This window comes from Oryx dammah, unplaced genomic scaffold (genome assembly GCF_014754425.2).
Source record: "Oryx dammah isolate SB20612 unplaced genomic scaffold, SCBI_Odam_1.1 HiC_scaffold_5, whole genome shotgun sequence".
Classification (NCBI taxonomy): domain Eukaryota; kingdom Metazoa; phylum Chordata; class Mammalia; order Artiodactyla; family Bovidae; genus Oryx; species Oryx dammah.
In genome coordinates this window covers 65274616-65302401 of record NW_024070189.1, presented here as the reverse complement: position 1 = coordinate 65302401, position 27786 = coordinate 65274616, and the positions used below count along the sequence as shown (strand labels likewise).

The 27786-nt window shown below is 38.1% G+C and overlaps 1 protein-coding gene across 2 annotated transcripts in view; it reads left to right on the top strand.

Moving 5' to 3' along the window:
* The window catches only part of HSPA4 (heat shock protein family A (Hsp70) member 4), a 51135-nt gene extending 23693 nt beyond the window's left edge, over positions 1 to 27442 (top strand). For both annotated transcript variants that reach the window (XM_040240113.1, XM_040240114.1), the window contains 15 exons: positions 1226 to 1325; positions 1967 to 2100; positions 4649 to 4893; positions 9120 to 9196; positions 10679 to 10830; positions 11322 to 11428; positions 12015 to 12148; positions 14493 to 14674; positions 15742 to 15831; positions 19403 to 19555; positions 20446 to 20571; positions 21336 to 21443; positions 22935 to 23054; positions 24834 to 24995; positions 25175 to 27442. In XM_040240113.1, coding sequence (XP_040096047.1) covers positions 1226 to 1325; positions 1967 to 2100; positions 4649 to 4893; positions 9120 to 9196; positions 10679 to 10830; positions 11322 to 11428; positions 12015 to 12148; positions 14493 to 14674; positions 15742 to 15831; positions 19403 to 19555; positions 20446 to 20571; positions 21336 to 21443; positions 22935 to 23054; positions 24834 to 24995; positions 25175 to 25378 — 2094 coding nt within the window. In that variant the 3' untranslated portion in view covers positions 25379 to 27442. The remainder of the gene's footprint in view (positions 1 to 1225; positions 1326 to 1966; positions 2101 to 4648; positions 4894 to 9119; positions 9197 to 10678; positions 10831 to 11321; positions 11429 to 12014; positions 12149 to 14492; positions 14675 to 15741; positions 15832 to 19402; positions 19556 to 20445; positions 20572 to 21335; positions 21444 to 22934; positions 23055 to 24833; positions 24996 to 25174) is intronic.
* The last annotated feature ends 344 nt before the right edge of the window (positions 27443 to 27786 follow it).

The window sequence follows — 27786 nt, the reverse complement described above, 5'->3', positions numbered from 1 at the left end:
GAATGAAGATGTGAGACATGATCAGGCCAAATCAGAGCTCCTGTCTGCTCTACCAGCTTCTGGCACAACATCATCTTGAACTTGAATTGTGTATACCCAGAAAAGGCTGAGGAGAAGGCAGTGGCAAGCCGCACCAGTACTCTTGCCTAGAAAATCCCATGGATTGGAGGAGCCTGGTAGGCTGCAGTCCATGGGGTCGCTCTGAGTTGGACACGACTGAGCGACTTCACTTTCACTTTTCACTTTCATGCATTGGAGAAGGAAATGGCAACCCACTCCAATGTTCTTGCCTAGAGAATCCCAGGGACGGGGGAGCCTGGTGGGCTGCTGTCTATGGGGTCGCACAGAGTCGGACATGACTGAAGCAACTTAGCAGCAGCAGCAGAAAATACTGAGCACAGCCAGCCACTTCTCTCTGTCCTGGGAGAGGTGCATGGAGATGATAGTGGGGAAGTAGGTGCCAAGCTTGTGAGCAGTGAAGAAGGGCACAAACATGTTTAGCCAGGAAAAGCTTGGAGCCTGTCTATAATCACACAGGGCCAGTAGCGCACAAAACACCCAGCAAGTACACAAAGGTCTCAGAGACAGTGAATCCTAGCCACTGCACCAGCTTCCAGAGCAAGAAAAGCATCATGCAGGTTGAGTGAACCAGGGTCCAGCTGAGAGTCCCACACACCGGGCGGTGCCCCCACTCCCATGGGCCTCGCTGATGCCCACTGTTGTTGCTGCCAGGCAAGTGAGAGGCAGTCCTGCTTGCTGTTGCCCTTGGCCCCAGTGCCACTGATTGCCCAGCCACATCTTGGGACCCAGCACTGGCCACCAGAGGATGCTCATCTTGACCTGTTGGTTCTTTTGGGTTTTGTGTTATATTTAGAAAATCCCTTCTTTTTTTTCCCCTTCTTTCTTTGACAGTAAAGATTCCCTTTTATTCTGATACTCATGATTTTTAAAAAACATTTACATCTTTGGTTTGAAATATATTTTGGTATTTGGTGTTTAGTAGGGATACAACTTTTATTTTATTTTCTATATGGCTGTGCATTTGTCCCAAGACTATAGAATAGCCCAGATATGCTATACTGGTTTGAAAGGTTTTCTTGATCATATACAGAGTAAATAGCTGTAGCTATTTGGGGGCATTTCTGGATTTTACTGTTTTTTTGACAGGTATATTTTAAATCAGGAATCTCCATAATAATGGTAAATTAAAACATTCTTTTTATAGGTTCCTTGTTTCTATACTGATGCAGAAAGACGATCAGTGATGGATGCAACACAGATTGCTGGTCTCAATTGTCTGCGATTAATGAATGAAACTACTGCAGGTAAGTGACTATTAACTGAAATTTTTTTTTACTTGCTCAATCTCAAAGGTTGTGAAATCTTAAAACCCTAGGGTTTCTTATTCCGTATTTTACTTGGAGCCCTTACCAGTATTTTTGGGTACTCTGTCACATATGAAGAGTTTACTTGACAAGTACTTTTTCTGTATCTTCATAGCACTTTGATATTTAATTGCATGCTTTTTTGGAAAGGAAGTGCATTTATTACGTGTTTGGAGCATTGCTTTGGTTTACATATTAGGTTTTTCTCCCTATTTGTGGGCTGATAGAGTCAGAGGGCTGGGGTTTATAAAGCAAGATCTCAGGAGGCATAATATATGGGAATGTTGAGAGATGGCACAAGGGAATATGGGGGAAAATGTTTGGAAAAGTGGGAGAAAGTGGTTTTGGAAAAAATTGCCACAGTTGCTGGAACTGGAAACTGCAAACATTAAGGAAGCCAAAATGAAATGAATGTCAACGTATATCTCTTCGAAGTCAGTGTTATTCGTGAATAAACCATGCAGAGCTTATAAGGATTTTGAATCTTTTTTTGTAGCTGTAAATATATTTTTCCTATGTAAATGAATTTTAATTTTACTACTAAATGATAACATTATGTTTATTTTTGTATTATTGTGTAGTTGCTCTTGCATATGGAATCTATAAACAAGATCTTCCTGCCTTAGAAGAGAAACCAAGAAATGTAGTTTTTGTAGACATGGGGCATTCTTCTTATCAAGTTTCTGTATGTGCATTTAATAGAGGAAAACTTAAAGTAAGTATATTTTCCCCAGGAGACTATATTACAGATGTATGATAATTAGGAATTCATGAGAGGCAACTTAAAGTAGTTGGTTATGGAGTTGTGTTTCGGGGCTTCCTTGGTGGTCCAGTGGTTAAGAATTGTCCTGCCAATGCAGGGGATATGGGTTTGTTCTCTGGTCCAGGAAGATGGCACATGCTGCTCAGCAGTGAAGCCTATGTGCCACAACTACTGACCCTGTGCTCTAGAGCCCTTGGGCTGTGACTGTTGAGCCTGTACACCACAAATACTGAATCTTGTATACCTAGAGCCTGTGCTCTGCAGCATGAGAAGCCCCTGCAACTAAAGGAAGCCCACTAGAGAAAGCAGTGATGGCCCGCCTCAGCCATAAATAAATATATCTCAAATAATTTTGTTTCACTAGTGGAAACTTGGTATGAGCTGTCTGAACTAGAAATTAGTTGTGTAGGGGTGGGGTGGAAGTTGGGGGCCCAAAGTAATTTTTGAGGTGTTGACAAGATAATGAAGCAAAGAGCATAGAACTTGAGGAAAAAGTTCTTAGATTCCTGAGCCCTTTTTTTTTTTGTCTGTAATGTGGGGAAAATAATGCTTGCTTTGCAGGGTTACTAGGGGGAGTCTTTAACGTGTAGTCCCTTTAGATGTCTTACACCAAGGATTAAGGGATGATAAAGGTATTCTCTTAAGGTTTTGAATGTTCTGGGAACAGGGTGGAGTGACTAGAACTTGTCTGGCCAAAAGAAACCAGCCTAGGAGTTCTAGTCTAGATGTCTAGAGATGATAGAGCTCTGGAGAAAGCAGTTTTGTACACAGAGAAGTCTAGTAATGTTAATGGCAAAGAGGGATCGGAGTAATGCTGGTCACAGTTTAAAAAAGCTTTTTTAGTATGTATATACACTTCCTATATTAGTCTCTTTATTAAAATAAAATTTATATAGAGTGAAAGGTACAGATTTTAGGTGTTCAGTGAGTTAAAAAAAATTTAATTGAAGTGTAGTTGATTTATTACAATGTTGTGTTAATTTCAGGTATTACAGCATAGTGATTCACTTATACATATATTGATAAATTCTTTTTCAGATTCTTTTTTCCTTATAGGGAGAATTACAAAATTGCAAAATACTGAGTGTAGTTCCCTGTGCTATACAGTAGGTCCTTATTGGTTCTCTATTTTATTTATAGTAGTGTTAATCCCATCTTCCTAATTTATCCCTCCCTCTCACCTTCCTGTGGTTAACCTTGGTAACCATAAGTTTGTTTCCTATGTCTGTGGGTCACAGTCAGATTTGATAGTATTTGCTAGTTCCTCGGTACATAAAATCAATTTTATAGCTTGGTGATTTTATCTAGAATGTACTTAAAAACCAAGGATAATCTGCATATTTCCTTTAATTACTTGGGTTCTGTATCAGGGTTTTTGCTGCCGGCTCTAAATTGGCTTTCTGCTCCCCCAACTTGGGGGTTGTTCCAATGGAACTACCTATCCCAGAATAAATATTTGTTAGATTTGAAGGGTATTTTGAGTTTCTCTTTGTTACGCTTTACTTTTATCCATAATAGGATTATTTCTAAATTCCAGTTTATACTCTCACCTTTTTAGACAGCAGGTATTGGCTATAATTTAGCCTTGTCTTTGAGTCAGAGTGATGTGTATTAGTATTTGCTTCACTATCAGCTGTCACTTGTCAGTTTTCCAATTACAGTTTAAATTTAACTATCAAAATACTTACTATAGAATCATACCAAATTTGGAAACATATATATAAAGGAAAGACATTCATGATCTTACTACAGTTTGATATATTTCATTCTAGTCATTTATGAAAACAAAATTGGAATTACACAGAACTGTACTCAGTTCTGTGTTTTTCTTTTTTCTTTCTTTCATGAGATCACTCACCAAGAAAAAGCTCCTGAGGACATTTAACATTCTTTGAAGAAATGGTTTTGAGGATGTTGGTCATTACTTAGCCAGTTTTCTATTATTGAATCTGATTAGATCTAGTTTGCTTCTGGTTTCCTTTAGAGATTTAGAAAAGGATAACCCAACCTAATTGTAGTCTTCTATGTTAATAGAAACAGATTACTGTGAGTTAAGGCTTTAGCATATTTTCTGGTGGTAAATTGCGTGGAGCTAAATAAGCCTTTGGTGTTATTTGCAGTTTTGTGGTAGAGATTAGACTAGAACTGTATATGACATGTTAGTATATTGGTTCTTGAATTATAATTATTGTTTGGAGCCAGATTGGTGTAGTGGGGAAGGCATAGGTTTTGAAATTGAGATTGGGTTTTGAATTCTACTTCTACCACTTAATATCTTTATGACCTATAGATTGTCTGATCTGTCTAGATCTGTAAATTGAGGGTTATGATGTCTCATTTCATAGTGGTTGTAACCTTGTTTAAATGACATATGCACATTGTCTTGTTTCGACCTTAATGTCCCTTACCACCTTTTTATTACAGTTTACCAGTTAAGTATATTTCACGATAAAATTTTAAATTGGTTAGTTTTTTAACTAATTATCATCTTTTCCCAAAGGTTCTGGCCACTGCATTTGACACAACACTGGGAGGCAGAAAATTTGATGAGGTGCTAGTAAATCATTTTTGTGAAGAATTTGGAAAGAAATACAAGCTAGACATAAAGTCCAAAATCCGTGCATTATTACGACTGTCTCAGGAGTGTGAGAAACTCAAGAAATTGATGAGCGCAAATGCTTCAGACCTTCCTTTGAGCATCGAATGTTTTATGAATGATGTTGATGTTTCTGGAACTATGAATAGGTAACCATATTAATATTTTGATGGTAAACTGAACTGTGGTGTTTCTCTATATTAGCCTTAATTATCTAATTGTTGAAGTATCATGATTGTTAAAACTTCAGATTTTGTTGGTAAAAATTAGAGGCCATTCAGGATCTTGCCTTTAATATGAAGGTTGGGTTTGATTATTCAAATAAATTCAACTAATTGGTTTGTTCTGGTTAATTGGTTAATTGAATGTTCCAAGAAATTGGCAGTTCTTTGACATGTGCCTATGTTAAACGTGAGTCACTAGTTTTCATAAATTCAGGACAGAGTGCTTTAATGCAGAATTAATACGGAATTTGCTTTAGTCATTGATGAGAAATTGTGTTTTTGAGTAATTCATTATCACTTGAGACAACAGGTCTTTTGGTATAACATGATAAGAATTCTGGGTAATTTGATGTTTCAGGGTTATCCTCAGAAACACCCAGAATGTTTCCGTTGCCAGGTCAGGTTGCTTGGATGTTCTTCAGGATGTGAACTCTACTTACTGGTAGAATTGAAAGAAGACTAACGGAGTGTTTGGGAAAGTGTGGCCTGAGCCATGCTCAGAATATTGAGATGGGCATCAGAATTGCTTCCAGTCTGCCAGAATTAATTACTGTGCCTAGTAACCAGATTGTAGTCACCTTTTTCTTCTACTTGAAGTGATGGTTTTCATTTTTTTTTTTTTTCCGTTAAACTGTAGCTTTCTTGTGTTTATATAATGTATTAGGTGGAATTCTACACTACATGTTTGGCTTCTTTTGTGTCTGGCTTCTTTAACTTAATGTTTTTAAATTCATCCACTTTGTATGTGTTCGTACCTCGTTGCTTTTTATGGCAAGTAATATTCCATTTTTGTGGGCATATCATATTTTATTTATCCATTCATCAATTACTGGACATCTGTGTTTCCACCTTTTAGCTTTTGTGATGAGTGCTTTATAAACATTCACCACAAGTTGTTTGAGTGTCTTGTTTTCAGTTCTTTTGGGTATATAGCCAGGAGTGGAATTGTTTGGTCATGTGGTGATTATATAGTTAGATTTTTGTGGAATCACCAAACCATTTTCAGTGTGTCCAGTGCATCTCTAGTGGAAGTGCTCACTTCCCTCCTAAAAGCTCAGAAATACTTATTTCACGTAAAAGTGAGTTAAAATACTGAGTTACCGTATGATTCAGTATTTCTGCTCTTAGGTGTTATCCAAGAGAACTGAAAACACATTTACACAAAAATTTAGACACAAATGTTCATAGCAGCACTATTTATAATACCCCCCAAATGGAAACAACCCAGATTCCATCAACTGATAAACTAGATAAACAGAACGCAACTGATAAACAAAATATGATATGTCCATATAATAGAATATTCTTTGGCAGTTAAAAAACTGTTGTGTAGATGCGTAGTATAGCATGAATGAACCTTGAAAAGTTTATGCTAGAGGAAAGAAATAAGTTAAAATTACTACATATTGTCTAATTCTGTTTATATGAAATGTCCAAAATGAGTGGTTGCCTAGGGCTAGGGTTTTGGTGGAGTTGGAAGAATAATGTTAATGGTGGTAAAAAATACTCTTATTAGGGTGATGATAACGTTTTAAAATTAAAATTGACAGTGGTGGTGCTTGCACAATTCTGAATATACTAAAAGCCGTTGAATTGCACACTTTAAATATGACACTTTTTGTGTCATTTCTATTGTATGTGAATTTAAATTTCAGTAAAACTTTATAAAAAGGAACGACCACTGCCACTGCTGTCTTTTTAGAATGCTCTGTGTACTTCACTTTTCATGTTTTTATACGGACATTTTCAAATATGCAGCAAAGGTGGAAGAATTTTACAGTGAACACTCTTCTCTGCTGCTTTGGCTCTACCAATAGTGTTAACTGCTTGTTTTTTCACCTACCCGTTGGTCTGTCCGTCCTTCTGCCTACCCATCAGTTTTATCTTTTGATGCATCTCAAGGCCATCTTTCTAGACACTTTTAAGTAGGCGTATTAACCAGAGTTTAATGCTTGTAGTTTCTGGTATACTTCACATAAAGACATGCTCAAGTTTTAAGTGTCATTTGCTGAGTTTTGATGGTTGCATGCATCCTACAAATCACTACTCCATCATTTTAGAAGTTTTCTCAGGCCTCCATCCTCCACGGCAGCCACTAATAAGGTCTTTTATTTTGAGGGGCATAGATTGCGCTTACCTTTTCTAGAAGAATGAATGAAATCATACAGTATTTCGTCTTTTGTGTAAGACTTCTTTGGTCAGCATGAGACTGAGATTCATTTAGTTCAGCAGTCCCCAGCTGTTTCGGCAACAGGGCCAGGTTTCGTGGAAGACAATTTTTCCACAGATGTTGGGGGTAGGGAAGATGGGAAAGTCCTGGGTGGTTCAAGAGCATTACATTTATTATGCTGCTGCTGATCTGACAGGAGGTGGAGCTCAGGTAGTAATGCGAGTGATGGGGAATGACTGCAAATACAGATGAAGCTTGCCCTCCAGTCACTTCTGGCTGTGTGGCCTGGTTCCTAACAGGCCAAGGACCAGTGCTGGTCTGTGGCCCAGGCTTTGGACCCCTGACTTAGTTGTTGCATATATCATCTGTTCTTGTGTATTGCTGCCTAGTATGACACTGTAGACAGGTTTTCTCCTATTGCTGGACTCTTTAACTCTTTCACTTTTTTGATATTAGGAGCAAAACTGTCATTTTAAATTTGATTTTGGTTGCTACATATCCTCATCAATATTGGTATTAGTGATCTTGAATTTTTGCCATTCTGGTGGGTGCGTTCTATACCTCTACTGTTTTTCTTTTTCTGAGATGTAATTCGTAAAAGTTAACACATTTATAATTCAGTGGGTTTTAATGTATTCACAGAATTGTGCAACCATTACCACACCAAGTTTTAGAATATTTTCATCACCTCATAAAGAAACTCTAGATGAGCTATCATTCTGTGAAAAGACGTGGGAAAATCTTAAATGTATATTTCTAAGCAATAGTAGTCAGTCTAAAAAGGCTGTATGATTCCAATTATATGACATTCTAGAAGTATTTGAGCTTCCCTGGTGGCTCAGAGGTTAAAAGCGTCTGCCTGGAATGAGGGAGAACCAGGTTTGATCCCTGGGTTGGGAAGGTCCCCTGGAGAAGGAAATGGCAACCCACTCCAGTACTCTTGCCTGGAAAATGCCATGGAAGGAGGAGCCTGGTAGGCTACAGTCCATGGGGTCACAAAGAGTTGGACACGACTGAGCGACTTCACTTTCATGACATTCTGTATGATAACGATATGACATTCTAGAAGAGAGAAAACTGGAGACAATAAAAAGATCAATGGTTAGAGGTTCAGTGGAAGGGAGGGATGAATAGAATATGGAAGATTTTTAGAGTAGTGAAACTATTCAGTACAGTATGGTAATGGTGAATACTTGGACCATATGTCAAATTATGTAGAACCTTAATTTATACTACCATGTATCAGTATTGGCTCATCGGTTGTTAGAAATGTATCTTATTAATGCAAGATGCTAATAGGGAAACTGAGTTGGGAGTAAGAGGTGTATGGGAATTCTCTACTTTCTGTTAATTTCTCTGTAAACCTAAAACCAGTCTAAAAAATAAAAATTAAAGGGAAAAAAATCTCCTTACCCAGTAACTTGTCTTTCCCCATTTGTTCTTCCTGTCCTTAGCCCTAGGCAGTCATTAATCTTTGTCTCTTTGGATTTAGTTCTGATAGTTTCATATAAATGGAGTCAGTCGTATAATATGTCTTTTTTGTGATTGGCTTTATTTTACCTAGCATAATGTTTTCAAAGTTGATCGATGTTTCAGCGTGTAATCAGTCCTTTTTATTATTTTCATCCTTTTTTACTGAATACAGTTAATGGATATTAGGGTTTTTCACACTTTTTTGCCTCTTGTGAAGAATGTTGCTTTGACCATTCATGTGTGGAGTTTCGTGTAGTCACATGTTTTCAGTTGTGGAGAAACACCTAGAGTGGCATTGCTGGGTCATACGGAAGCACCATGTTTAATATGTTGAGGAATTGCTAAACTCTTCCAAAATGGCTGTGACATTTTATATTCCTGCCAAGAATGTATATGAGGCCCAGTTTCTCTGCATCTTTCCCAGTGCTTGTTATGTCTGTTTGATTATAGGTATTCTATATATGAGTGGACTGTGACTTGACCTGTTTTTTTTTTTTTTTTTCCATAGAGGCAAATTTCTGGAGATGTGTGATGATCTCTTAGCTAGAGTGGAGCCACCACTTCGTAGTGTTTTGGAACAGGCCAGTAAGTATTTTTGTGATTAAATTGTTCATCTTGGGCTGTTTGGAGAATGTTAACTTTCCCCACCCCCCCATCCCCAGATCTACCAGTGTTCGCTGTATGAACTACTTCAGTGCCATATTAAACTCCTTTTTACCAGTATCTTCCCCTGCAGTACCTCCAGTAGTGTCTGGGAAAGTCTTAATAGTTTTCCCCGGAAACATAATTCAGACAGATTCAAAGATGGGTTTAATGTTCAGGTATTTCATGGTGGTAAAAATTATCTTTAGCAATGTTGCTGTGGTAGTTTTGTAGGATTTTCTGTCAGTGAATCTTGTTGACTAAGAAGGGGGAGGATATGATAACCATATACTTAGTTTAATCTCAGGGTAAAAGGTAGAAGTTTGATTTAGGAATATATTCCTGTTGTTTCCCAAATCTTTGACAGACCTTTTCCTAGAGTCCACTCTTGTACTCTGATCTTGACACAGGCTCAGATATGAAAATGGAGGGATTTTGACAAATGCATATTCCTTTCATACTGGTACAGCCCATTTCTTTAAATAGCCCTTCTCAACAGATTGTCACTCAACAGATGGTTGTATAAAATGTGAGCAGGAAACCAAGTGGTATTAAGAGGTATTTTATGAATGACAGCAGAGCCTTGGGTGGTAGCCTCTTCCCTTCTGTTATGAGGAGACTGAACCTGTGTTATAATCTGAGCCAGCAGAGCCCTGAGGTCCCTCGGCTGATACTCTCAGACTGTGTCCTGAAGTCTATTTAGACTTCGTCCACACAGGCCTGTCAGGCTGGGTCAGACAGAACTTCCTTCCCACTTTGTGTCAGCCCTTTTATTTTCTTTATGGCCAGCTTAACTGTTGGTATTTTAACACGTATTTGTGTGAGTCTTTCTGAGATTGCAGGACTTAGGCACTATAGGACTTTAGATATTCCTCACCCTCACCTCTTAAATCTCAGTACTGTTGTGCCACCCTCCCCTCATTATTTGGAGCATTAAAATATAACTGCTGCTGCTAAGTCACTTCAGTCGTGTCCGACTCTGTGTGACCCCATAGACGGCAGCCCACCAGGCTCCCTGTCCCTGGGATTCTCCAGGCAAGAACACTGGAGTGGGTTGCCATTTCCTTCTCCAATGCATGAAAGTGAAAAGTGAAAGGGAAGTCGCTCAGTCATGTCTGACTCTTTGCGTCCCACCAGGCTCCTCTGTCCATGGGATTTTCCAGGCAAGAGTACTGGAGTGGGGTGCCATCGCCTTCTCCGATATATATAACTACCTGCTTCCAAATGGCACACACGTGTGTGTGTGTGTGTGTGTGTGTGTGTGTATGTTACTGTGGAGGGGATGAAGAGTGGTGGTGGGTTTTCTTACATATTTGTGAATTATTTTGTTGTGATACTATGTTATATTGCTCTTTTATTTCATTGTAAAACATGAATTGAAAGATTCTTTTAATCTAAATGTCTATTCTAATTGTTTTTAAATAGAGTTAAAGAAAGAAGATATTTATGCAGTGGAGATAGTTGGTGGTGCAACACGAATCCCTGCAGTGAAGGAGAAGATTAGCAAATTTTTTGGTAAAGAAATTAGTACAACACTAAATGCCGATGAAGCTGTTACTCGAGGCTGTGCATTGCAGGTGAGCTTGCTTTCTTTCACAGGTAGCCACTGACAGGTCATTGTAGCAGTACAGCAGTGGTTAATGTATCCAGCTGGTCTGAGACTAGCTCCTTGATTTTAAGGTCTAAGATTCTGAAAAATTTGTTTTAAAATTGATACTAGAGGTGGCGTTCATAAATGGAATTGTTTGTACTATATAACATGTAATAAGATGAAAGAATTAACTAGAAACTTAAGTAGGCCTGAAATACTACTAGAATTTGGCATTTGTTACATGAAGTAGTGTTATACATCAGTTAAATAAAGGTTGAGATTAATGGAAAAATAATAGGGAATAGCTAGGTTAATGGGTGATTTGACAAATGATAGACACTTATAAAACCACTTCTTTAGATACTGCTAAGTTATTAATGCAAGTAGATGCTCGTCTGAAGTCATTTTTCTTACACGTCTTATAATAGTTCATAATGCCTATTTGCCAAATGGAATTTTTTAAAATTCTTATTCTAGTGTGCAATCTTATCACCTGCTTTCAAAGTCAGAGAATTTTCTATCACTGATGTAGTTCCATATCCAATATCTCTGAGATGGAATTCTCCTGCTGAAGAAGGGTCAAGGTAATGTTTTTTAATGATTTTTGTACTTAACAAGTTAAGTCTTGGTAAATACTCAGCTTACACAAATCTCTTACGTTATAGTGCATGAAGCAAAGTGATTATTTATTTTACTCATCAGAATAAGTTTGTGTCCTTACTAGTTTTGTTTATTTGATCCTGCTGAAATAATTGGTGCCTTTTATGTGCCCTGGTGGCTCAGACGGTAAAGAGTCTGCCTGTAGTGTGAGAGACCTGTGTTCGATCCCTGGGTCGGGAAGATCCTCTGGAGAAGGAAACGGCAACCTACTCCAGTATTCTTTCCTGGAGAATCCCATGGACGAAGGAGGCTGACAGGCTCCAATCTGTTTCGCTGCAGAGTTGGACACGACTTCACTTTCACTTTTACCTTCGTGTGTTGAAGTGTGTGTGTGTGTTTAAAACTGATACTGTATATGCATACACTTACATTTTTTGTTTTTCTTGGAAACTTATGAATTGGAAATGCCAGTTGAGAAGAGTAACTAGAGTTGTACAATAATTACAAAACTAGAATACCTGGGTAAAAGTGTTAAAAATGTCCTAAATTTGTCTTTTTTCCTCCATTCAGTGACTGTGAAGTCTTTTCAAAAAATCATGCTGCTCCTTTCTCTAAAGTACTCACATTTTATAGAAAGGAACCTTTCACTCTTGAGGCTTATTATAGCTCTCCTCAAGATTTGCCTTATCCAGATCCTGCTATAGGTAAGTAAAGAGTTGGGAATTAAAAAAAATTGTGTACTTGGGAGAATGGGAATAGCAAAGCAAGTATAATATACTGAAATTTGAGTATTTTAAATCACATGCACAAAAAAGCCTTTCAGAATTGGAATAGCAAAGTGAGTATAATATACTGAAATTTTAGTACTTTAAATCACATGCACAAAAAAAACCTTTCAGTCTTACCAGGTTCAGAACCAGCAGGATGGTCATTATTTAATTGGATCTCCTACTGTGGACTGAAGTTCTTTTTTTTTTTTTTTTTTTTTAAGATTTTTAAAATTAATTTTAATCAGTTAAATGTTTTGGCTGCACCATGTGGCTTATGAGATCTTCGCTCCCTGACCAGGAATCAAACCTGTGCCCTTGGTAGTGAAAGCATGGAGTCCTGAACATTGGACCACCAAGGAATTCCCTGGGCTGTAGTTCTTGGTTAATGCACATTATTGTTATACTTTGTGCATAATGTGATGCTGGTTACTGAAAGTATTCAGTTCTGACCCTAACGTAGAGTTAGGTGTACACAGAAAAATTATTAGCATTACTCCTTGGAAGAAAAGACCAACCTAGATAGTATATTCAAGAGCAGAGACATTACTTTGCCGACTAAGGTCCGCCTAGTCAAGGCTATGATTTTTCCTGTGGTCATGTATGGATGTCAGAGTTGGACTGTGAAGACGGCTGAGCGCTGAAGAATTGATGCTTTTGAACTGTGGTGTTGGAGAAGACTCTTGAGAGTCCCTTGGACTGCAAGGAGATCCAGCCAGTCCATTCTGAAGGAGATCAGCCCTGGGATTTCTTTGGAAGGAATGATTCTAAAGCTGAAACTCCAGTACTTTGGCCACCTCATGCAAAGAGTTGACTCATTGGAAAAGACTCTGATGCTGGGAGAGATTGGGGGCAGGAGGAGAAGGGGACGACCCAGGATGAGATGGCTAGATGGCATCGTGGACTCGATGGACGTGAGTCTGAGTGAACTCTGGGAGATGGTGATGGACAGGGAGGCAAATAGATGGGGAAACAGTAGAAACAGTGTCAGACTTTATTTTTTTGGGCTCCAAAATCACTGCAGATGGTGACTGCAGCCATGAAATTAAAAGACGCTTACTCCTTGGAAGAAAAGTTATGACCAACCTAGATAGTATATTCAAGAGCAGAGACATTACTTTGCCGACTAAGGTCCGCCTAGTCAAGGGTATGATTTTTCCTGTGGTCATGTATGGATTATGAGAGTTGGACTGGGAAGAAGGCTGAGCGCCGAAGAATTGATGCTTTTGAACTGTGGTGTTGGAGAAGACTCTTGAGGGTCCCTTGGACTGCAAGGAGATCCAACCAGTCCATTCTGAAGGAGATCAACCCTGGGATTTCTTTGGAAGGAATGATGCTAAAGCTGAAACTCCAGTACTTCGGCCACCTCATGCGAAGAGTTGACTCATTGGAAAAGACTCTGATGATGGGAGAGATTGAGGGCAGGAGGAGAAGGGGACGACTGAGGATTAGATGGCTGGATGGCATCATGGACTCGATGGACGTGAGTCTGAGTGAACTCCGGGAGTTGGTGATGGACAGGGAGGCCTGGCGTGCTGCGATTCATGGGGTTGCCAAGAGTCGGACATGACTGAGCGACTGAACTGAACTGAACTGTGATAATCAGTACCATAGGCTATGGAACCATGTTGTCTTCATTCTTCATTGACTATGAGAAACTTAGTATCTGCAAATAATACCAGTTGAGGAGAGAGAATCTAGAGTTAATTACAGAACTAGAGTACATGTAAAGTACTAGGAACATCCTGAATGGCACTTAGAAGCTTAGAAAATTAACCTACGTGTTTTCCTCACTTGTAAAACAGAAATAAACATGATAATTAATAGTTTACAGAGTTTTATGAAATTAAAAACGTGAGCAAAATGCTAGTATAGTAACTGAATCTAGAAATGGCAGTTTCTTAATAAGTGACAAAGAATATGGAATCTTTGGGATTTTCAGTAGATGAAAAAGTGACAAATCTGTTCTAGGAATTTATTCTGCAGTACCATATAAAGATGAATTGGGATAAGGGACTGGAGGGAAGGACATGTTTGAAGAGTTAGGAGATACTTGAGTTCTTAACTGGGAGATGATTAAAAGTTTGGTTATATGGGAAAGAAGAAGGAGAAATCTGATGACGTGTTAAGATTCTAAGAGTGCCCGCTTTGCTTATTTGAAGTATCATGCTACTGACCTTTCACTGAGAAATGGACATAACCTGGCAGTATGAGCATATATTTGTGTTTGAATTCATCCTCTTAGGTTATGTGTTCTCTTTTGTCTCTCATATGTCCTTAGCTCAGTTCTCAGTTCAGAAAGTCACTCCTCAGTCTGATGGCTCCAGTTCAAAAGTGAAAGTCAAGGTTCGAGTAAATGTCCATGGCATTTTCAGTGTGTCCAGTGCATCTCTAGTGGAAGTGCACAAGTTTGAGGAAAATGAGGAACCGATGGAAACAGATCAGAATGCAAAGGAGGAAGAGGTAATCTAGACAATTTTATACCATTTTAGGCCATTTATAATGGCTCAGAGGTGACACTTGTCTAGAAATTGTAGCAATTAGGGTGACAGCTGCTGAGAGTAGGTTTGCATGCATACCTCGTCATGTGTGAACTAGCACAAAGTCTTTATATGGAATTTGTATAGAAATGGGACATAGTTGGCTTCCTCCTTGAGACCATGCACTTGTCAGTTTAAGTTATTCTTGATTCTTTTGTGATTACTGGAGAATGCTGAGTCTCAGTTGATTATTTCCATAGGTAGTATAGAATTCACACTCACTTGTTGGAGTCATGCACTGGGCCTTGTCCTTGTTGTGTGTAAAAATGAAGGCTTTATAAAACTTCGCATGTTCAGGTCTCATCCCCACAGATTTTGTTCAAGTTGGTCTGGGCTATGGCCCAGGTGTTTGTTTTAAAAACCTCCGAGGCTATTTATAATAAATATGCCGTAGGCATTGAAAGCTAGTGTGATTCAAGGTCTCTACAGACATCTTTATTATTGGCAGGCGTTGTTTTTTAATCACTTCTAAAAAACAGAATTTTCAAGGTGTCCACTTTCCCTAATGCATACAATGGTTGTACTTTTGAGGATGAAATGTCTGATTTTAAAAGCTACTATAAGAAGTAGACTTTTGAGAGAAACGTGTTCATGAGGAAGCAAGGACAAACTCATGCTCTCTTCAAATTTTATTGTGTTAAATATTGCCACACTATGAACTTTGGGCAAGTACATATTGCAAGTGCATATTGCCACACTGAGTACTGCTATGGCTTTATAATGTAGGTCTGTAACCACTCTTGTTTATATAAGAGCAGGCAAATGTTATCTCCATGGTACAGATGTGGTAACTGAGATCCAGAGAAGGAAAACTTTTGTGTTCTAAGTATAACATATATGTCGTAGCTGGAATTAGAGTCTGCTTTGTCTGATTGCTGGTAATTAGCAGGAATTTCATATCCTGTGATTTTTGCCAATGTGTCGTGAAAGTTGCTTTAGTCTTTTGCTAGTATTTCCTAGTTTCGGAATTCGATATGACCTGTTTTTCAGAAGATGCAAGTGGACCAGGAGGAGCCACATGTTGAAGAGCAACAGCAGCAGACACAAGCAGAAAATAGGGTGGAGTCGGAAGAAATGGAGGTATAAATTGTATTTTACAGTGTGACTTGCTGTCTTTTTACATACATGGTTTTGACCTGACATATTATGTCTTGGAAGGGGATTATATTAGAAATCTTCATTGCTTTGAACAGTCCATTTTTTTTTTTGGTGCTGAAATAGAATTTATTTAGAATAGTTTTTTGTTTAAAAAATTCCTCAAATTTAAAAGTTTGGCGTTCAGCACATATCCAGGCTGCCTTAACAGCCTTTAGAAATATTAAAATTGTAAACATTAATGAACACTCTGAGTCTTCCTTAAATAATATACCACAAGTTCCTGTCTAGTACTCTTAAAGGCAAAGTTATATCAGTTCTCATAATTTTGACATGTTGTAGTCTTTATAAGAGATCAATGTAACATTCCCCTGAAGAGCTGTTTATAACACTGTGTACCAGGAAGAGAGAGAATACAGAGGTCTTTCAGTTCTGCCTTGCATAGAGATAAAACTCAATAATATTAACTCCACAATACTTAAAAGCCTTTCATAAAAAAATGTAACAACTTTCTGCTTTAGTTTGCAATAAGCCAGAAAACTGATCTCTAAATTTGAAGCTTTATGTCCCTGTGCCTCAAATTCTGAGGTGCTCTTTTGATTTACACCAGTTTTACATGAGGCTGATTGTCCCATTTAACAATGGTCTGAGTATTGTGATTTTCTTTTTTAAAATAAATATGTAACTGGAAAGTCCCTGGGCAAGGCCTTACCAGTCAGTATTTTAATATTAAAAACTGAAGCGTTTCAGTTCAGTTCAGTCGCTCAGTCATGTCCTACTCTTTGCTACCCCATGAATCGCAGCACGCCAGGCCTCCCTGTTCAGTTTAACACAATATAAATTCGCTTAGGCCTTGAAGCTTTTAAGTTCCTTTCAGACCAGAAGCTCTCAGTGCAGTGGGGTGAGATTGAGAGCTATGTGGTGGACTTTGTTTCCTACCGTGACAAAACTAGATTTCTTCAGATCTTGTGGCTCTGTCCTGTCAGTGTAGTTTCAGAGTCTTACTACTTACTATTGTAGTTTTCCAGCTAATTTATAACGGACCTAACTATTGATAAGTAGCCTAATACAAAAGAAATCGAAAGGAGAAAATTTCAAATCATTTGCTTGAGATTACAGGACTGTATTATTGTTGAAATGTCTGTCTCAAGCATTGTGAATCTGTTAGCTGTGAGCCTTGGGGTCCTCAGGAAGTCCATGGGAAATAAAAGACCTTGTAAACCCGTCAGTCCCACTCATGAGACTGTGCCGCTGTCCCCTCTCTGCCAGCGTATTTGAAGTCTGAAAGCAAGATTTTGTAGTGTGTGTGGAAAGTGTGTTTGGCAAGATGGTCTTTTTTTTTTTTTTTTACTTTATTTTACTTTACAATGCAAGATGGTCTTTGAACTTTAGTCTGGATGGCATGTGGGAAGAAAGCACTCAGAAGACCTAATTTGACTAGCTTAGTGATTGGTTCATGCTGGTTTCTGAATGGCTGTTACTAAGTCATCTTACCCATAACTTACTCTTTACTAGTAGTGAACATGATTTTTTCAAATTTTGTCAACTCTTCTGAAACTTATCTTTACGTTGAAATACTGTTCTAAATAATAATATATTGAAATACAGTATTGTTTCTAAATAATATTGAAATGAATGTGTAACATTTTTGGGTCTGTTACAACCTGTTCTTTAACTTTTGAGTTTTCATGTTTAAATTTTGTCATCAGCATTGAAAACAGCTTTTCTTACAAATTATTTATGACATTGCAGGGTATAATCTCACCTTCTAAGGTATTTCTGATTGTGGCATTTAAAAAAGTTTGGCAGAGCCTTTAGGAGGCTCAGGTCTGGTACCCATTTTCATGTCGGTTAACAAACTTTAATTAATTTAACTTTGCAAATGATTGTAAAAAGAGAAAATAATGGACAGAGGAAATCATGCTCACAGATGCTTTAGTGTTTTGTAGGCCTTTTCGGAGGTGAAGACCTGTTGTTGCCTAGGTTGGGGGCAGCAGTGGGGAAGAGAAATACCTATTTTTCTTTGTTCTTGAAGGTGGGGGAGGAGAAAGGAATGAGGTGGGCCTGACCTTTCCCCCTCCCCCAATCAGGCCTTAGAGGTGTGGGATGTTTCATGGAGTTATTTAGGTTCCTTTCTGAGGTGGCTTGGGAACTGTTAACCTTTTATAGTATTGTTTCTAAAGGAAATGAAATACAAATGATAACATAAGTTTCAGCTCTGATGTAAGATTTGGACAGGAGGTGGGGAAATGACTTTGAAATCTTGCCTTATGTCATAGAGAAGATTATATTCCAGATTATTTGAAAGTTACAGATGAAGAATTAAAAACAGCTGGAATGGGACTTCCCTGATGGTCCAGTGGTTAAAAACCTATCTGCCAGTGCAGACATGAATTTCATCCCTGGTTCAGGAGGATTCCGTATGCCACAGATCACACAGCTAAGCCTGTGCCCCACAACTACTGAGCTTGCTGCTCTGTAGTAAGAGAACCACCTCAGTGAGAAGCCTTGCACCACAACTAGAGAAAGCTTGTGTGTAGCAGCAATGAAGGCCCAGCCCAGCCAAAAATAAATAAATATTTTTAAAAAAGCTCGAATGAATATTTTTCTAATCTGTGAATCAGCAGGAGCTTTGAAAGCGTGAAAGCAGTGAAAGTAATCACAAAGGGAAAGATGGATGGGTTAAAAAATAAAAGCTTGTGTAGACTAATAATAAAAGATGAGAAAAAATGTAGAAGAGTCAATCACTGGGGTAAAAACCCACAAAGATCCCAAGAGCATGGTGAATGAAATATGACTAGGCAATTTGGAGGAGTAAATATGCCTTATAAATGTGTAAGAATATGCCTTATAAATGTGTAAGAAAAGGTTATTGCCCCAATGAAAATAATAGATCACGGCAAACGAATTCCTCTTTGTGGCCAGGGTACAGCCAAATGGACTCCCTTACTCCTTGTGAGAATCGAAATAGGTACAGATACTCTGGAAGTCATCTTATTGCTGTATTTCTAAGCCTTAAAAATTTCATTACCCTCTCCCTACTAATTTCCTATGCACGTTTGTATGTTTAGATAAGAGTGGAAGAAAATTAGAGAATATTTAATTGTAATGTTATGTTGATGGTGGGGTAATGGGAGTTTGTTTTTGTGTGTATGTGTGAGTGTAAGTGTATGTGTGTGTATAGGGGTTATGGGAGTTTGTTTCTGTGTGTGTGTGTGTATATATGTATGTATATAAGTGTATATGTGTGTACAGATCAGTAGTATTAAGTATAATCACACTGTGGTACAGTCAGTCTCCAGAGCTTCTTTCATCTGTCCAACCAAAATTACCTGTGAAATAATAATTCCCATTTCCTCTATTCGTTCTTCCCCCATCCTCTGGGAACCACCATTACTTTTTATCTCTATGGATTTGACTATTCATATATTTCTAACTTTCTAGATACTATAAGAGAACAAACTTGTTAGTAAAGAAGCAAAACCAGCCTTTGAAACGTGACCCATTTGGAAGCTGGAGTCTGTATGTGTGTACTTAATGATTTCTCTTATTTTAGACCTCTCAAGCTGGATCAAAAGACAAAAAGATGGACCAACCACCTCAAGCCAAGAAGGCAAAAGTGAAGACCAGTACTGTGGACCTGCCAATTGAGAATCAGCTCTTATGGCAGATAGACAGAGAGATGCTCAACTTATACATTGAAAACGAGGTGGTTATTTTAAGTCTGCTAGAGCAATAAGCTAGAACATTAATGTGACCATAGTGTTCAAATGCTGTGTCTAGTGACCTTTATGCATTGTGTGGGGTTTGGGAACAGTTGAACGTTTTGGGGTATTGGAGGACAAGTTTAATAGATCCCAAGATATATCATCAAAATTGTTTCATGTTGATAATGCCTATTGCTAAAAACTCTCTTATGAAATCTTTTGACATTTTGGGGAGGTATCATTCATGTTTTTGGGTATGTGAGTTTGGTTGTTCACTAGAGATTGGGATGTTTGAGGCCAGGGTCAGGGAAGTCGATCAGTGGGAGAACTCAGAGTAGCCTTAATGTTTTGTTTATTAGTTTCTTTCCCTGTTACCAGTCAGTATGTAACTCTGCTTATGGTGAGTGATGCAGTGTTTGGGACCTTTGGGCACAATTATTCAATTAATTGTTGTCTGTGAGGTTTCTTATGATAGGTACATTGGGTCTTAGAATAGTTTTATAGAACCTTTAGCATCTATAATCCTTTTAGCATCTATACTATATGAATAATTTTTATTTTTCCTGGGTATGTAATACAAGCAGGTTATACCCACCTTGTGACAGTGAGCTAGTAGTTTTAGTTCTTGTCCTAGCATTTTCCTTATTTTTACTTTTGAGTTTCAACATCTTGCTATTTCTTCTGTTGCTCTTTTTTTCCCTAAGCATACCTATGAAACTCTCACTTGATCGTCATAATTTACTGAGGACTAATGCTTCCAGCTCTTTTCTCGGATGATTTGCAGAACTAAGAGCATTTTGGGAAGAAGGCTTCTCCTAACTTTTATTACTATATTACTTGATAGTAAGAGGAAATTGTCTCAGATTTTTGAATGTCTGACTACTGTTCACAGGGTAAGATGATCATGCAGGATAAACTAGAGAAAGAGAGGAATGATGCTAAGAATGCAGTAGAAGAATATGTGTACGAAATGAGAGACAAGCTGGGTGGTGAATATGAGAAGTTTGTGAGTGAAGATGTAAGTATGTGCCACAGTGTGTCTGCTCATTTTGTGTCTTCTGGGAGAATCCTTAAATGTACTTACAAGTGATGTTTTGCATCTGTAGGTATACAGTAAAAAGATTAAAAATACTTTTGGGGGGCAGTTTTATATACATATATATTTTTTTAATGTAGTATTGGAGTGTTTTGTAAAGGTTAGTCTTTGTGCATCACTTTTTTTCGGTGTGTCACTTTTTGATACACTTGCATGCTATTATTTACCTAGTATTTTTCTTTACAAAAAAGCTCACTTTTCTCCTGATGCTGATTTTAACTCACTTGTTAGAAAAAGATTTAGGTATAATTGACATATCATTTTGGTTGTTTCAGATGTACAGCATAGTGATTAGATGTTTATATACGTTGTGAAATGATTACCATCATAAGTCTAAATATCTATCACTACACTAACTTAATTTTTGAACTTTCAAGATTTATTCTCTCAGTAGCTTTCAACACAGTGTTATTTGCTATTAACTCACTTATTTTTAAACGTAATTTTTAATTCTGAAATTTTCAAACATATCCAAATGTCTCCTACAGTGGAGAAACAATGTAATAAACCCCCTTGTACCTATAAAGCAAAATAAGATTGTGTCAGTCTTGTTTCCTATGTCCCCATCTACCCACTACCTCATGTTTTAGAGAAAATCCAGATGTATCATTGTCTGTGACTGTTTCTTTATTCCTGAATCAACTAATTTTTGATGGACTTAATTGCATTGTTTCCTTCATCTTTAGGACCGTAACAATTTTACCTTGAAACTAGAAGATACTGAAAATTGGTTGTATGAGGATGGAGAAGACCAGCCAAAGCAAGTTTATGTTGATAAATTGGCTGAATTAAAAGTAAGTGATTCTTGAAAGCGAAATGTTGTACTTTGCATGGAGAATACCTCAAAATTGTAATTCTCATGTTAAATGAAGGCAGGTTGAAAGTGATTGAAAAGCTATACTTTTTATCATTTAGTTTCACTATCTTTTTTTTTTTTTTAAACTTGATAATAACAAAACAATTTTTCTGAAAATTGAGTTCAGACATAAAATGTTTTACTGAATTGGAGCTTGAGTGTGTTCTTCATGTCAAGAAATTGAAAGACTAACAAGATGTATTCCTGTCCTCTAACAGGCAGTGGCAATGCAGTTGGATCAGGGCTGTGTATATACAGCTTCAATTATCAATAGAGTAGAAGTGACTGGTTTTGAATGTAAAGAAGTGATAGTTACACTTTAGAGTTAAAAGTCCAAAGAATTATTTAAAAAGTTGAGGCCTCTTGTTTGGAAAAAGATGCAAGTACACAAGAACTTTTTCCATTTCTCTGGTTACTTAGTTTCTTGTTAAACTAATCCATTGTTGACTAACCTTTGGAATGAAATTGCTCAAGGACAGTAAAGTACATGCAGTTTCCTGTCATTCTGGCAAGAATGTTGAGAGTCTCCAGTGAGCTCCTGCTCATTGAGTTTTTTTATTTACTTTTTTTTTTTTTTTAATGGGACCTGTCTAACACATGGAAGGAGACAGAATAATAGCTTCAGCTATTATCAGCTTATGTCCAGTTTTGTTCCATTTCTGCTCCTTTCCACTTCCAGTTATTTTTAAGCAAGTCTCTTAGGTTATATTTAACCCCAGAATACATCAATGTGTATTTAAAAGAAAATATAACCTTATGCTGTACCATTATCACATGTATAAAAATTTCTTAACATCACTATTAATATCACCATATGTTCAGTCAGTTTTGAGGTTCCAGTTGTTTCATAAATTATTTTTTAGCTTCTTTGACTCAGGATCCAAATAGGGCCCATACATTGTGTTGATGCTTCTCTTAAATCTGTATCCGTAGTTCTCCTTCCGTCAGTTTCTCTTCCTTTACTTAGTTGATGAAAAAACTGATTCATTTGTCCTGGAGAATTCATTCCCAGTCTATATTTTACTCCTTTTCACCCCTGTGGTGTTTTATCTTATTGGTAAATTTATGGTTAGAGCTGGAGGCTTTGTAAGATACAGATTTAAACATTTTTGGCAAGTGTACGTCATATACCGTGTTGTATATTGTTTATCACTGTCAGGAGGCATCTTTTGGTTGTCTCCCCAGTGTATTTTGAGAACTGGGGTTCAGGTGACAAGTTGCAGTGGCTCCACACAGAACAGTATTGATGTATATTCTAATGAGGCCTGAGGGTAATACTTCAACGGTCTGGGGAAAAGTATTCAACTTCTTACATATAGAACACAGAGATTAAACGTATTTTAATTCATAATCAGTCTTAGTAGAAAAATACTGCTTTGTTAGTTTAAACTCCCCTGTGAAGAATTTGTATATTCTTTTTTCTAATAAGAATCTAGGTCAGCCTATTAAGATGCGATTCCAGGAATCTGAAGAAAGACCAAAATTATTTGACGAACTAGGGAAACAAATCCAACAGTATATGAAAGTAATCAGCTCTTTCAAAAACAAGGTATCTTTTCTTTTTTTTCCTCTTCCCTACTAATGTTTTGGTAGAGTTCTCAGACATTTTCATAGCAGTTTTTTCTGTTATTTAATAACATTGTTTTCTTTTTGGATGTTAATGACATGTATATTTTATTTAACCTTATTAAGAACCCTGGGATTTGCTGCTTCTCTTTAGTAAGGAGACTCAGTAATTGAGCAGTATTACTCAGTTTCCTTTTCTTGATATGAAATGTTTCATTAGTGACTTAACTGGCTCTAGTCTGGTCTTAGAACACATTAGGCAAATAATTTAGTTTGTAGGACTGTTTCAACAATACGCTATGGGTGTATCACTTTCTTGAGTACTATATGATACTCCAAAATATATCGTTACATCTATACAGTACATTTATGAAACAGGTGGTTTAATCCTTACCCAGGTTACTCTTGGGGGAGCTGGGAATTGGCCTGTGGTCTGGGTTGCTCCCAGACTTTGGTCAATAGTTTGGTTAATTCTACTTTTATACTCTAGGTTCTTGATGTATTGTTAGTGTTAATTCAGTTCAGTTGCTCAGTTGTGTCCAACTCTTTGCGACTCCATGAACTGCAGCACGCCAGACCTCCCTGTCCATCACCAGCTCCCGGAGCCTACCCAAACTCATGTCCATTGAGTCGGTGATGCCATCCAACCATCTCATCCTCTGTCGTCCCCTTCTCCTCCTGCCCTCAATCTTTCTCAGCATCAGGGTCTTTTCCAGTGAGTCAGCTCTTTGCATCAGGTGGCCATAGTATTGGCGTTTCAGCTTCAACATCAGTCCTTCCAGTGAACACCCAGGACTGATCTCCTTTAGGATGGACTGGTTGGACCTCCTTGCAGTCCAAGGAACTCTCAAGAGTCTTCTCCAACACCACAGTTCAAAAGCATCAATTCTTTGGCGCTCAGCTTTCTTTATAGTCCAACTCTCACATCCATACATGACTACTAGAAAAACCATAGCCTTGACTAGACGGACCTTTGTTGGCAAAGTAATGTCTCTGCTTTTTAATATGCTGTCTAGGTTGGTCATAACTTTCCTTCCAAGGAATAAATGTCTTTTAATTTCATGGCTGCAATCACCATCTGCAGTGATTTTGAAGCCCCCCCCCAAAATAAAGTCACCCACTGTTTCCCCATCTATTTCCCATGAAGTGATGGGCCCAGATGCCATGATCTTCGTTTTCTGAATGTTGAGCTTTAAGCCAACTTTTTCACTCTCCTCTTTCACTTTCATCAAGAGGCTCTTTGGTTCTTCACTTTGTGCCATAAGGGTGGTGTCATCTGCATGTAAGAAACTTATAATAAACTAAGCTTTCTAAGAAGATTAATTTAAAAATTTTACTTCTGAAAGGATTTTTTAAAAAAACTGTATTCATAACTATTTTGTTTCTTCGTTGCCTAAACCTCCAGTCTCGTATCTAATGACATGGCCTTTTTTTTTTTTTGCATTGTAAAATTATGTTTATTTATTTGCAGGATTATATTTATAAGATTTTGTATAAAGCCTGTGTTGTTGATACTGCTGAAACCTTTTAATTGCCACCATGTGTATTCCTTTTGACCTTGAAATGTATTTCCTCTGTTTTAAAAATTGAGGTTACTTTCCTTTATTGAATTTTTAGGGAATTGAATGTATAGCTTGTGAGGCTAGATGGGCTTCATCTTGGGAAAGATGGTAACTTTTTGGAAGATGCTGAAGAACTAGGCAGTATTTGAGTAGGGACTGTATCATTCTTTGACACTTGTCTGGTTGGCTTCTGGTTATAGGAGGACCAGTATGATCATTTGGATGCTGCTGACATGCTGAAGGTGGAAAAAAGCACGAATGAGGCCATGGAGTGGATGAATAACAAGCTGAATCTGCAGAACAAGCAGAGTCTGACCATGGATCCAGTTGTCAAGGCAAAAGAGATTGAAGCTAAAATTAAAGTAATTCATGATTTTAAAGATACAATAGTTTTTTCTAGTCAGTATTGGTATTATTAATAGAGAATTTCATTACTCCATCTTTGCTTACATCTTGGGGATAGGATAGGAGAGGGTGGACTTGGATTTTAGTATGCTATGTAAAATTACAATACCCACTGTTTTCTCTCCTGTTGTTCTAGGAGCTGACGAGTATCTGCAGCCCTATAATTTCAAAGCCCAAACCCAAAGTGGAACCTCCAAAAGAGGAGCAAAAAAATGCAGAGCAGAATGGACCAGTGGATGGACAAGGAGACAACCCGGGCCCTCAGGCTGCTGAGCAGGGTACAGACACAGCTGTGCCTTCAGATTCAGACAAGAAGCTTCCTGAAATGGACATTGATTGATTCCAACAATTGTTTATATTAAAACAGACTATTATAAAGCTTTAAGTTGTCAACTTTGTTCTAAATATCAACTAGAGCAATTAAATACTGGAGATTTCTTAGTCAGTTTTTAGGGGACTTGAGGGGGAGGGGATATCGGTAATGTATGGAGCATTTTGACTTCTAAATAGTTAGATACAGAAATGAAGTGCATTGTATCTTTTTCATAACGGTACTATTTAGAAGCCCAGTTAGTCTTACTGAGCTTATGCTTCACTCCTTTTATGTTTAATCATGCTTATACAAAGAGAAGTTTGTTTTAGAAAGTTGAGCTATAGCACAGGCTATACCTAGCTATCAAGCAAACTTTTTGTTACGACATAAATGACAGGAACTCATAGTTGTGCTTAAAAATTCTGCTGTGGAGGTTGCCACAAAGGCTCCCCGCCTGGTGTGGGGATGGGGGAAGGATCTCCCTCTGTTTCTGAGGGCTAGAGCATGGCATAGATTAACGTAGAACAACAAAGGTGTGCTCTGAGCTTCACGTGTCACTCCGCTCCCCTGGGACTCCCCCCACCATCTTTCCATCTTTCCCAGATAAAAGGGGTTCCCATTACAAATGCCATGTGTTGCTCTTGGGAAAATAGACCCTTTCACCTGGAGCAGGTTGTTGACTGAGGATTTTAAACCTGGAGGTTCTTCCTGAGAATGTATATTTCTGAAAGTATGTTCATTAATATCCCAAGCATCAAAGTCTAAATAATTTTCTCTTCAGAAGGTTAGAATTGGGTAGATGTATTGTTGGATATAGGCATGGTAAATTTAACTGAGGGGTTGATTCTTGTTAATTACGGTATAAAGATTTGTATCCTGGCCTGCTTGTTCAGGTGAGAGAGATTCTGTGTAAATTTGAGGTATAGCGTGAAGTCTTAGGACGAGAATTAAGTTCTTTTTTGGCTCATTCACAGTCACTTATGTGTTAAGCATTAACATCTGTCATGAATCTGCCAATGTGTATGTGTTAAACGGCTGACAGACTGTACAAAAAACTAAGATGCACTGGATTGTACTGGATGAGTCTGAAGTTGGTGTTAAAAAAGTGTGGTGCCTGACTTGAGCAGTGCCTCGTTCTGACTCTGCAGTCACTGTCAGGAGCACCAAAGCATTCCCTGTGACAGCGCCTTGGGTGGTGTTGATAGGAGTGAGGCATTTTGGGAACTCTAAGGGAAACCTGTAGAATTAGAGCCCAGAGCCCGTCCTTGCCCTAGAAACTGTTACAAGCTTTGTTGGTTACATTTTGGACCTTTGTAATAATTGTTAATCTGTATAACAGAGTGCTTCTCTGTTACTTTTGACTTACGTTGTTAGAAATAAGAGTATACCTTGCATATTTAGAATGAGTTTCTGTCCATCTCTGCACTAAAAAATTCAGACTGTTATAAGCGCTAAAGTGCTGTACAGAAACGTCGCTTAGAGGAGGAAGGTGGAAGTGTATTTATGTTGGCGTGTAAGCATGCATGGAAGCCTCGCAGCACCAGGACTTGGCCCTGTTCTTAGAACATGCTTTGTCCATTCTCTACCTGTCCAGCTTCAAGAGTTCAGCTGGCCTGCTGTGAGGCCAGGAGCTACTTTGGAGTGCCGGCTGCAGGATTAAGCCAATGCTTATGCAACTTGACTCAGTCCTTAATGGCCATTTCTCCTAGAAATTTTCTTTTGTGTGTGGGGAGGGTGTGGGACTTGGGATGGGGTTGAATTTGAGGTTTAAACTAGATTTAAGATGATGTGGTCTTCTTGCTCTCTGTTTAGACAGGCTTGCAGACCAACTGAATTTACATGGAGACCAGACCAGAGAGTAACAGTTGATGACTTGTGTGCAGACAAGCATTTATCCAGGTTGCATTATCTAAATTGGTTTGTTAAAGCTCCAGGTTACATTCTTACACAAAGAAAAACATTCAGTAAACATGAGACAAGTTTAGGAAAACTTAATAAAAAGAAACCTGTCTTAAACTCTTAAGGAATGGTTTTCTTAATTTCATAATTGTGTGTGTGTTTCTGTGTTTTCAATAAAAAATTTTCTCCGGAGGTAAGAGTCCTCTTAGCTAAATTACAAGTTGTTAACTTTTGTCAGTGATCTCCATTCTGAAGAACATTCAAGGTTCAGCGCATTGGGTGGTAGGAAGTAGTTCTCTTACCATACTCAACTCTCCCATGCTGAGTCTCAGCCCAGTTCTCTGGTTTAGGAATCCTTACCTTGCTCTTGTAACTGGGCCTTATTTTGAGGGTTTTTACAATAGCAGGAAGTGAGTTATGGCCCCACGGCCAGTGCCAGGACTGGTGCCTGCCCCTTCAGAGAATAGGACGTGGCCCAGAATGTGCTTGTAACAGTGGCTGCCATAATAATTGGGATAGTGTGTGCATGCCTGTGT